This window comes from Medicago truncatula, chromosome 2 (genome assembly GCF_003473485.1).
Source record: "Medicago truncatula cultivar Jemalong A17 chromosome 2, MtrunA17r5.0-ANR, whole genome shotgun sequence".
Classification (NCBI taxonomy): Eukaryota; Viridiplantae; Streptophyta; class Magnoliopsida; order Fabales; family Fabaceae; genus Medicago; species Medicago truncatula.
Genome location: NC_053043.1, coordinates 12,449,693 through 12,462,279, shown reverse-complemented (window position 1 = coordinate 12,462,279; position 12,587 = coordinate 12,449,693). Strand labels below are relative to the sequence as shown.

Here is a 12,587-nt window from a genome sequence, read left to right as displayed (position 1 = left end):
GATGGGGTAAGGGACATGATTCTTTTGGGCCAGGAGAGATTTTCTGGGTTGGCTTGAAAGGAGTGGGTCTGAGGTAAGTGAGAGGTAAACCATTTGTATAGTAAGGGTGCGCAACCAAGGATGGCTCCACGACCTACTTGGGTTCGATCGTGAATGGAATGATATATATCAGCTAACAATGTGGGGACTGGGTTCTTTGTGAGGAAAATTTGGATGGCATGGATGTCAACGTAGTTATCAATATTTGGGAATAATACTAGGCCATAGATGAGTAAAGCTAGGATAGAATAGAAGGCCTCAACATTGTTTGTTTTGGAGAAATCGGAGGCTTGTTGGTAAAGAAATTTAGTAGGTAAGCTTGGGAGATTCCCTTTTAGGGTAAGTTTTTCTTTTATGAGGGAGGTTTTGAGATGGAGGGCATTTGCAATGGTGGCAGCTTTGGGAAAGGGTTCTAAGCCAGTGAAAGGTACCTTATCAAGTACGGGTAGGCCAATTAAGTGAGAGTATTCTTCGAGGGTAGGCATAAGCTGGTAGTCGGGAAAGGTGAAACAGTGGTAAGCAGGGTCATAGAATTGGACCAAGGTCTCCAAGCACCCCTTATCGATATTTGTCCAGAGGACACCAAGCAACTTCCCATGACGATCACAAAAATTCTCCAAGCTAGTTACTTCAAATGCAAGCTTCTTTAAGTTCTCTAGATCCAATTTCCTGAATGTAAACTTCCTAGTATTTCTTCTTTCCATGCCTATGATATTTACAAAAACAAGTATAAGCCCTTCGATATTTTTTGATGAAAAAAAAGATAAAAATTATGAATGAATGCATGTATGCATGGTTATGCGTAGGTTAAGCTCATCATGTTGGAGTTTAAAGGTAATAACCCCTATTTGGTAAGGACTATGGTTTCATTTGTATCTGTATCACGGGTTCTATCCAGTTCCCAAAGTCATCAACTAATTCTTGACTACTCTTGATCCAATAATATCCGTAGGAAAGTTTCATTTGAGTGTAGTATCGCGTATCAACTAATTCAAGACTACTCTTGATTAGCCACCGCACTACGTCCTAAAAAGGCCAAGATGGGTTAAGGGTAACTAAAGGTCCTCAACTTCGACGGTCACTTGAAAATATAATGCCAACACGACTATTCATGCCAACATAGATTACTTTCAAGATTCCTCCATTGAGTGGGGTTGTACCACATGAACCTAAACACGAGACTTGACTCTCGGAAAGGCACTTTGGTTATACCACCGTCCTATCTTATGTTTCTCTCAAGCCCGGGTGTAGGGCTTTATCTCACCACTCATATTTAAAAAGAAAGGAAGAAAGAGAGAAGATAAAAGATATATACAATTTATTTCCATCTTTATTTTTTTGTTTTTTTTGTTTTAAGCAAGTTATAGCACAAAGAATTAAATAAAGCCAAGTTAGGCTCAACCCTCTTAGGGGGGTCCCCAGTGAAGTCGCCATTTCTGTCGCGTCATTTTTTGGAGATCAAGGCTATTTGATTAGCTTTTGACTCACTAATTTATTTCACGACTGAACATTTAATTTTATTAAGAAAAGGGGAAAAAAGTTCAAACTACCCCTATTTGAAAAGATTTAGGGTTCGGGGGTTAGTTACATAAAGGGAAGGTGTTAGCACCCTTTATGTCCGTAGTACTCTACGGGAACCTCTTGGTTTTATTTAATTTAATGTGCTATAACTTGCTTGCTTTTGAAAAAGAAGTTAATGTGATGATTAAAAGAAAAAGAAAGTGAGACCTAATTTATCTACATTTTTTATTGTTTGGAAGGACATGGTCCTCTGCCTACGTACCCGTGAGGGATCAAAACCTCGTAGTTCGGGGTAGAAAACGACGTTTGATTGGTTTTGTGTTTTTTATTAGTTTTTTTGAGAAAGGTTTTAAAGATAAAAGCCAAGTGGCAAATAAGAATTTGTTTGTGTTTTTTATTTTAAGAAAAGATAACTCGAAGTATGATTAAATTGATTGATATTTGATTAAGAAAATAAAATGAAAAAAAGGACGATCGCTTGATTTAGGATCAAGGTTTATTATGAAAAATGTTTTTTGTGATTTTTGGTTATTTGCATGTTTTGTGATTTTTGAATATATAAACTAACGGAGCATAAAGAATAAAAACGCGGCTACCCTAAGTTAGAAATATAAAATCTATGACTATTACATAAAAAGCCTATTTACATTCTAAGGTCTGCAATAAAAATTAAAATGCTAAAAATAAATAAACAAATACGAAAAGGAATAAAAAAAATAAAAAAAAGGGTCCAAACACAAGGTGGGGTGCAATAGTAAGCAGGGGTGTGCAGAAAGCAAAAAAAAAAAAAAAGAATTGGGCTTTAAGTAAACGAACCGGGTCGCGGGTTATGGGTCATGGGCGACCCGGTTTGAAGAGTATATAAGGGTTGTAAACCCTAAATTTCTTCATTTCCTTCCCCTCCTTCTCTCTCTTCTTCTCCTTCTCTCTCTAAACTCTCTGTTCTCTCTCTTTTTCTCCGGTTGGAGATGGGTGGCCGGGGGAATTCCGGCGCGGTGGCCGGCGAGCCATCGCGGCTGCGCCGCCGTGCCGGAGCTAAAAAGCTCCCTTTTTTATTTTTTTTTTCGCTCTTTCTCTTCTACTTCCCTCCCTCTGTTCACCTTTAGCCTTCAAATTCCCAAAACCTTTACCCAAACGCCTAGATCTAAAAAAAAAGAAAGAAATCTATACCTTTTTTTGTTTTTTTTGTAGATCCGGTTTTGTTGTGGTGCTGGCTTGCGCTGCTGCGTGCTTGGGGGCGTGTCGCTCCTGTGTGTGTGCGCGTGTGTTGTGTTGCGCGGTTCCCTTTTGTGCGTGCGCGCCTCTGTGTTTGCGTGTGTGTGTTGTGTTGCGCGCGGCCGTGTTTCCGTTTCTGTGCGTGCTTCTCTGGTTTCTGTTGTGTTGCCGTGTTGTTGGTGTCGCGGTTCTGTGCGATGTGTTTGTTGTATTGCCGTACTGCGGTTCCGTGCGATGCCTCTGTTTTTTGTTGTTCCCGTGTTCTGTTGTTGTTTTCTTTGTTATGCAGGTTATGTATTTATAGTGCTGTTTGGGGACAAGGATTCGTTACAAAAATTGCAGATTTTAGGAGATTGAGACGGAGATAGGCGTGTAACAGCCTGGATGAGGATGAGGATGATGGTTTGTGATTTGTTACGCATGAACCTGGACTGTTCTTGGGACTCATGGACATTTTTGGGACTTTGGACAATTTTGGGATTTAATAAAAAGAAAAATTAATAATAAAAGGATAATGTCTATATTTTTAGTTTTAAAAAGGATAAAAAGGAAAATTTAAAATGGGAATAAAAGAAATTTAATCTAAATTTAGACTAAAGTTAAAATAAAAATTTAAAAGATGGAAATAAATTTTAGACTGAGAGAAGAGGGCCCGATTCGGAATTTTATGAGGTATTTCAAAATACCTCCCTGCCGAATTTTTCACTGAAATGTGAGTCTGGTCCGAGTTCGGAGACGTGTGTCAGTGGAACCTTAGGTCAAAATTTGGGGTATGACAGCTCAGCTTATGTGTGCTGTTGTCTTTTGTTATATTCGAATCTCTCGTAAATAAAAAAAAATAAGTTATAGTATGAGCTCTCAGAGAGAAAGGGTGCGTGAAGAAGTAATGTATCGACTTAAAAATAGTGAAACTAGTAGAAATATAATAAGAATGGGTCCTCAAACTTTTTTAAAGTTATGCGATATGTTAGAAAGAGAAGGGGGCTTACAACCTACAAGATGGTCAAGTGTGGAAGAACAAGTTGCAAAATCACTTTACATACTAACCCATAATGCTAAAAATCGTGAAGTCAACTTTTGGTTTCGTCGTTCGGGTGAGACAATTAGCCGTCATCTCCATCAAGTTTTGAAAGCTATTCTTGAATTGGAAGAAAAGTTTATTGTACAACCTGATGGATCAACGATCCCCTTGGAAATTTCTAGTAGCACTAGATTCTACCCATATTTTAAGGTACATTTTTATATTAATAAAATATTAGCAAGACTTGAATAAATTATATATATATATATATATATATATATATATATATATATATTGATAGAAAAATACTATATTGTGTCAGGATTGTGTTGGTGCTATAGATGGAACACATATACGAGTCAAGGTATCTGCAAAAGACGCCCCTCATTATCGTGGTAGGAAAGAGTATCCAACACAAAATGTTTTAGCAGCGTGCACTTTTGATTTAAAGTTCACGTATGTGCTTGCGGGATGGGAAGGCTCCGCCTTTGACTCAAGAATAATAAAGAATGCATTAACACGAGAAGATAAACTTAAAATTCCTCAAGGTAATATAAGAATCAACATAAAGTTATAACTACTTATATTATATACTTCAAACTATCACATTTATTATTTACCTTTACTATAGGAAAATATTATCTAGTTGATGCTGGTTTCATGTTGACAAGTGGACTTATTACGCCTTATAGAGGAGTTCGGTATCACTTGAAAGAATTTTCGGCAAGAAATCCACCCCTAAATTATAAAGAATTGTTTAATCTTCGGCATGCGTCTTTACGAAATGCAATTGAAAGAGCCTTTGGTGTATTAAAAAAAAGATTTGAGATTTTATCAAATTCAACAGAACCCGCTTATGGAGTCAAAGCTCAGAAATTAATCATTTTTGCATGTTGCATTCTTCACAATTATCTAATGAGCGCAGAACCAAATGAAGACCTTATAGCTGAAGTAGATGCCGAACTTGCAAATCAAAATGTATCCCATGACAATCATGAGGCATCAAGAAGTGATATGGATGAATTTGTTCAAGGTGGAATTATAAAAAATGGTGCAGCGCATCAAATGTGGTCAAATTATGAAAATAATGGTCAAACCTAAATGGATTACATTGCAATTTATATTATTATTTTGAGTTAGGTTTTTCTTTGATGAAGTAGTACTGAATTTATTAAATTATGGTGTTTTTTATATATGTGTGTGTTTGGACTAAATGTATATTTGAAATTGATGTCAAGTGAATGATATTGAAACTTCATGTTAATTATATTTATTAATGTAGTTATGTTATAATTGACCATTTTTATAGATTATGACATCGAAAAAGCAATTGTCAACCAACAATGGTAATTCTGGGTCTTTGACCTGGAATAAAGCCATGGATGATGCTCTTGTTGATGCTCTCATGCAAGAATTTGAAAACGGTAACAAAGTTAACGGTACCTTTACGTCAATAGCATATAACAATGTTACAGATGAACTCGTGAGATTGTTTGGTGACCAAATTGATAAGGTGAAGATACAAAATCGTTGGAAAACTTTGAAAAGAAACTACAGTGAGTATCACGAAATTTTTAAAGGTGGTATGAGTGGGTTTTCTTGGAATTCAACTACACAGTTATGGGATGCGGAAGAACCAGTTTGGGTTGCTCTAATTGAGGTAAATTTTGTAAATCTTGTATTTTGAAATATTTTTTGATTGATCAAAAATTTTACAACTTGTGTCAAACTTACTTTTCAGTCGAAACCAAAAGCAGCACATTGGAGAGTTGATTCATTTCCAAACTATAAAAAGATATCAATACTTCATGGGCCTAACCGAGCTGATGGAGATGAATCTGGAACTTTTAAATAGACCAGAAAACGAGGGGCATCGATCACTGAGGAAGATTTTGTTGAAACTATTCAAGATATTGATGACCGTGTTGCTCGGAATGAGGTAACTTTGGAGAGCTTTGATGCTCCTGATTATGACTTTACTTTACCTGAAACACAATCATATGATCCTTCAACCATGGCAAGTGGTGGAAAAAGGAAGAGATTGAAAGTGGCTAAGAATAAAGAGACATACAATGATATTATTGAACTTAAAGAGTCAATGAAAGTGGTTGCAGAGGCACTCAGAGAAGGAAATGCTGCAATACGGGAAGGAAATGAAATAACGAGAGAACGTCATAAACACGAGTTGCCTTCAATTTCAGGAGAAGAGACTTGGAATTTATTAGAGGAGTGTGGATGTGACCCAAATTAATTGCCTAAGATATATCGTGTTGTCATGAAAGATGTAGACATACTTAGAATGATTCTTCAGTGTCCACCCAAAGCACGCAAAGCAGTCATAATGGAAACTGTCTTTGGTTCTTCTGATTAATCATACTATGATGGTGTTATGATGTTTATGAGTTTTTTTAGGGAGACTGTTTTGTTATGATGTTTATCATTATTTTTTTTAAGGAGAAATAGTTAACAGTAGTCATAGTCACTTTCATGTGTCTTATTTGTTCATATGCAACAAATTTCATTTATCTTACAATTGTTAATTAATAAGCACTATCCATGATTTTGAAAATTCTTATGTCATATATTTAAGAGCTATGCTATTTTTTACGAAAGTAATTGGAAAAAAATGCAAGGATTACAAAGAATTGCTCTTATAAAAAAAAAATTACAAAGAATTGCTCCGATAAAAAAAGCCAAAAAAAAAAAACAATATGATGCTTGGAGCAAAATACATGAGCCAGTTTAAGATAAAATAGCGGCTTAGATGTGTGCTTGTCTTTGTCAGTTTCTGAAATCGTAAAAACAAACAGTTTCTTTTATTTAATTAAGTTTAAGGGTAAAACGGTAAAATACTGTTAAAATCCCTCCCCTCCCCTTGTGAACCAAACACACTTTTAATTAAAAATATCTCCCCTCCACTCCCCTCCGTAAAAATCCCTCCCCTCCCCTCCCCTCCTAATTCTCGAACCAAACGGACCCTAACATTCTATAAAACCTAACTTGTCCCTCAAGCAAGTGAACCTATCAATCTTCAAAGCTTTTGTGAAACCATCTGCAAGATGAGCTTCAGTAGGACAGTATTCCACTTCAATCATTCCTTTTGTGACTTGTTCTCTGATAAAGTGAAATCTAGTTTTTATATGCTTGCTCCTGCCATGTGCAATTGGATTCTTGGCCAAATTTACTATTGTCAATCTTCAGCTTCAGTGGTTTCTTTACTTCACAATTCAAATCCTTCATCACATTGTCAAGCCAGATTGCTTGACATGCTCCAAATGTACCAGCAATGTACTCAACTTCACAGGAAGATAGAACAGTGACTGGTTGTTTCTTTGTGCACCATGAGATTGCAGCACCATTGAACTTGAATAGGTAGCTAGAGGTGCTTTTCCTCCATTCTATCTCCACACCAGTCTGAATCAGAGTATCCCTCTAGTTCAGCTTCTCCTTCTTTGTTTGCAGTTGGGAATAACAAACCAAACTTCAGTGTGCCTTTCGCATATCTGCCTTTCACATATCTCAATATCCTTTTTGATGCAGTGAGATGAGACTTCCTTGGATCATTCATGCATCTACTGATGATACTTACTGCAAAGCATATATCTGGTCTGCTGTTGCATAAGTATCTCAGTGATCCCACTATATGTTTGAATTCAGTAGACTCCACCTTTTCTTCATTACTGCATTCATCTAGTTTAGCATTTGTTTCAGATGGATTTGATGCATTATTGCAATCAATCATTTGAAATCTTTCAAGCAGTTATCCAATGTACTTCTGCTGATACATCATTGTCATACCCCAATTTTTGACCCAAGATCCCACTGACACGTGTCATTTGACTCTGATCAATCCCTGATTTTTCAGTAAAAAATTCGGCAAAAAGGTATTTTAAAATACCTCATTTTTTGGTTCCGAGTCGAGCCTTCTTCTCTCTTTATTTCTTTTTTTTATTATTTCATTTTTAATTCCATCTTTTATTTAAGTTTGTTTAGTTAATTAGTTAACTTTAATTTTGTGTTAAAAAAAAAATCTTTCTTTATTCTAATCTCATCTTTTTTTGTTAGTATTTATCCCATTTTTATTATTATCTTGTTTCCTAGTCTTTACCTCTTTTATTATTATTATTATTATTATTATTTCATTTTTGTCCAATAATATCCAAAATTGTCCCAATCCAAATGCAAGCTGTACAGCCAAATCCTGTCAAACGTGTTTGCTTGCTTCCTCCCCAATTCAAGCAGTGTTATCACATTTTTTTCTCCACTTTTAACAAACCCTAACCCTACTCCTAATCCTATAAAAAGCAACCTGCAACAACACAATTGGACCCCGACAACACAATTTTCACACACAAATATTCCACAAACCTGCAAACCAAAACCGTAGTTTCTTTTAATTTCAGCTTCAGTTTGATTTTTACAGCCGTAGTTCCATATATATGTTTCATCGCTATTGTTGAATTATTTGGATCCAATCCCTACCATTTTCCCTTGCCGTATTCATATATTTCCATAAATCTTTGTATATATATTTTTTTTATCACCCTTGTTTTACTTTCATCGGTCCACTATTCATATTGAATTGGATTCATAACTTTGCTTTTAAACTTCATTCAACCGTAAATAACTCATTTTGATTTCAATTGCCATTTTGTTTTTTTTTTATTATTCATCCAAACTCAATTAATTCTCTTGCTGCTACGTGTTATATCTGGATTTCAATTATTAGTGGTTGTGCCTCTAGTTTCAATTCCAATTGCCTTTTCATTTATATCATTGCATCTGCGTTTGGATTAATTCATGTGGCACGGCTTGTGTGTTTGTATTTAATCCCTTTTGCTGCGTGTCCTTCTGTTTACTTGTTTGCAGGGGCTTCATTAATCACAATTAGCTGTTGTCGTGGCTTTTCTTTCAATTTTCGAGTGTCCATCCATTTATTTGCAGGTGTTTGACGTGGCTGTTCCATTCCAATTCCAATTGCAAGACAGTGGCTGTTCTTTTTATTCTCCTGCTTCTTTATTAGTTTAGGTTTATTATTCCACTGGACTTTAGAATGTATCATAAGCTTTTATGTAATAGTCGTAGATGCATGGGTGCGTGTGTGGGTGTATGCTTTATTTTTATGCTTTTTAGTTTAGGATCACTACTAAGTAACTACGCTTTTACTTTCTTGCTCCGTTAGTTTTAATTTTAGTTATTATTAAAAAAAAAACAACAAAAACATGCAAATAACAAAAAATCACAAAAAAAAAGCCTTTTTTTACAATAAACCTTGATTCTCAAATCAAGTGATCGTTCTTTTTATTTTCTTTCTTAATCAAATTTCAAATCAATTCTAATTCTATTTCAAGCCTATTTCTTTCAATATAAAAAACACAAACAAATTCCAATTTGCCACTTGGCTTTTTTATTTAAAACCTTTTTCAAAACTAATAAAAAACACAAAACAAATCAAACGTCATTTTCTACCCCGAACTACGAGGTTTTGATCCTTCACGGGTACGTAGGCAGAGGACCATGTCCTTTCAAACAATAAAAATGTAGATAAATCAGGTCTCACTTTATTTTCCTTTTCATCACATTAATTCCTTCTTTTCAAAAGCAAGCAAGTTATAGCACATTAAATTAAATAAAACCAAGAGGTTCCCGTAGAGTACTACAGACATAAAGGGTGCTAACACCTTCCCTTTATGTAACTAACCCCCGAACCCAAAATCTTTTCAATATGGGGTTGTTTGAACTTTTTTCCCCTTTTTTCTTAAAAATTAAATGTTCAGTCGTGAAATAAATTAGTGAGTCAAAAGCTAATCAAATAGTCTTGATCTCCGAAAAATGACGCGACAATCATTATGCCTGCTTTGCTAGTTGTGAACTCAAATCCAAGGAAATAGGATAATCTTCCCAAATCAGTCATTTCAAACTCACACTTCATAGTGTGTTTGAACTTCTCAATCTCAGTTGGATTACTTCCAGTTACTAGTAAGTCATTTACATATAAGCAGATTATAGTAATGTTTTCATCATTCAGTTTCTGAACATATATATATCATATTCTACTTTGCATTTTCTGAATCCATTTTGAATTAGGAAGTGATCAATCCTCTTATTCCATTCTATAGGTGTTTGTTTCAAGCCATAGAGGGCTTTTTGTAACTTGTACACCATATGCTCCTTCCCACTTACTTCAAATCCTGGTGGTTGTGTAATACACATCCTCTTCAAGTGGTCCATTCAGAAATGCAGACTTTACATCTAAATTTTCTCCCAACCCATCCATAGTGACCAAATTTCCCCCCAACAACAGTTAATTGTCATTCCGTCCTCAACCACAGTAAATTGTCATTGCACCAGCGGAACATTAGTGTCGTTGCATTTTATTTTATACCTTAACAGGAACTCTCAATCCCACACTTCTTAAAAAAAAAAAAAAAAGTTTCCTCCCACAAACCATCTCCATCCATTTGTTGTAAATTAGAACAAATAAAATATAATGACCTAGATACAAAAATTGCATGTAAAATAACATAGAATGATAAATGTTACTTTATCAAGTAGAGTAATGATGAAAGAGAATGTATTAATTCCAAGAGGTTGTTAAAAATTTGATCATATTGTCATGTCAATTGACATATTTCTTGTGTTCAAATCCACCGGATAAGTGATCATAGTTCTTGTTGCGTTTTACAACAAATGAATCAAACACGTTTATTTATACAAGTTTTTGTGCATCGTGGACGGCCAAATTGTCGGTGCAAAACCAACCACACAAAATCAACATCATTCAACCTTCATAAATTCATCCATTCATTCAAATCATTTATAAAAGAAACAAAACTAAACTAAATCATTCATTCATACGATAAGGTATTCATTTACATCGAACAAAAGAAAAAATTAAAACAAAATCATTCAATTACATGAAATAAAAGAAGACAACATTCACAATGGTTTGATTGGAATCAAGGCAAAAGACAAGACCAAGGATCGCAATTTTGGTTCCAAGATAGAGACTTAAGTTCTTCTAAACCACAAAGTTCTCAACGATTGCGTTCTCATCTCTCAAGATCACAATGGTTTGATTGGAATCAACTCGATTTTCATTGTGGATCGCAGTTGAAATTTTGTCAATTTTATTTTTGAAAAACTCCTCTCAACAAATGCAATCATGACATAAATATTTAATACTTCCTCCAGTCACATTTATTAAAAAAAAAAAAAAAAAAAAAAAAAAAAACTACTTTTCAGGATATTGAATGCCTAGTATATTTGATATTATTCTATAAATCATGCATGCATTAGAAAAAACAGTTAATTGTTTTATAAGAACTTAATATCATGTTATTCTACAAGCTATACTATTGACTTTAGTTTTTTATTTTTATTAGATAGCCATTTGTAGGTCAATCTATCAACTTTGATAGAGCTTTTTTTCTTTTTTCTTTTTTTTGTGTCTTAGATGAAGTGGTGGTAAAGGCACTGATATTAAACTCACACACAACTGTGAGGTTCCGGGTTTGAATCCGGATCACAATGTCTGACCTTACAATTTTGGTATTTATCAGTTGAGTTAAGACATCTAGACATTTTGATAGAGCTTTTTACTTAGTCTAAGTCTAACCTTTTTTAATAGAGCTTGTAGCCCAGCCAAAAAAATATTTATATTCAAAGTCTTATTTTTAGGCATTTTTGTTAGTCTAAATCGAATTCCTTTTATATATATATATATATATATATATCAGATTAAACCTATCCCAGATATTAAAGCCTAAGTTTGTCCTTAAAAAATATTTTTCCTATAATTTAGGCTAGGAGGGAATACCAATTGCATTGGAATAAAAAAATCATAACGAAAGCATTTATATATAGGACAAATTATATATTTTTATTATACTATCAATTTTTTTTTGAAGGATACTATCAATTTTTCTTAATAAGCTTAAAAAGTGATCGACAAATATTCTTATAAATAGTGATGAAGGGAGTATTTTTTTTGACAAAAGTAAATGATATTCATTCATTCAAATTGATAGAGTACATCGATACAATGAAAATTCGCTAAAAACAAAAAGGATGAATATGTGAACAACCTCTCAACATCCATGTTAATAGCATAAAACGAAAAAGTACTAAAGCCTACACATATGACAATATTTAAGTCACCGGAATACTCATGTCTCCGGATCTGCAACATTGGTGACTCCAAAGTCATTGAATTGATTTGCACTGCATCGAAGCTGATTTGACAATCTGGTCCTTTATATTCTTTCCATCATTCAATTTGGTCCTATTTTATTCATTTTAACCCCCAAAATGGAGACCGTTGGATAAATGAGATCTATCAGATATAACTGTGTATCACCAACACCTGATTTATTTTCTTTTCTTCATCTTCTTCCCTCATCTTCATCAATCTTCATCATCTTCAACTTTTTTTTTTGTTCTTTCAAAAATTGATCATTAAAACTTCAACAAAAACCATATAATCAAACCTTTAAATTTATAATTAACACCACCACCATCATTCAAAATCGGATCACCAAAACTCATCTTACATAGCTTTATACATTGAATTATTGAAAGGAACCAAACAAAATTTTCTACACACTTCAAAGCGGACATAAACAATACTAATTGGAGATTTTATCTGGCCCTCTTAAGAAATATTATCTTGATCATAGTTTTAAAACTCGGACCGGTCGTCGATTCGGTTAGGGTACTGGGTCACTGGTTTATTGGTCGAACCACTGGGTCACTGGTTGAACCGCATGACTGAACCGGGATAAACCGGATG

General features: G+C 34.4%; 1 protein-coding gene across 1 annotated transcript; it reads left to right on the top strand.

Moving 5' to 3' along the window:
* Positions 1–3,547: 3,547 nt before the first annotated feature.
* Positions 3,548–4,897, top strand: LOC120578295 (uncharacterized). The gene is made up of 3 exons (XM_039830956.1): positions 3,548–4,006; positions 4,119–4,344; positions 4,428–4,897. Exons 1-3 carry the CDS (start codon positions 3,626–3,628, stop codon positions 4,895–4,897), a joined length of 1,077 nt encoding a protein of 358 aa, XP_039686890.1. The 5' UTR covers positions 3,548–3,625.
* Positions 4,898–12,587: the final 7,690 nt, after the last annotated feature.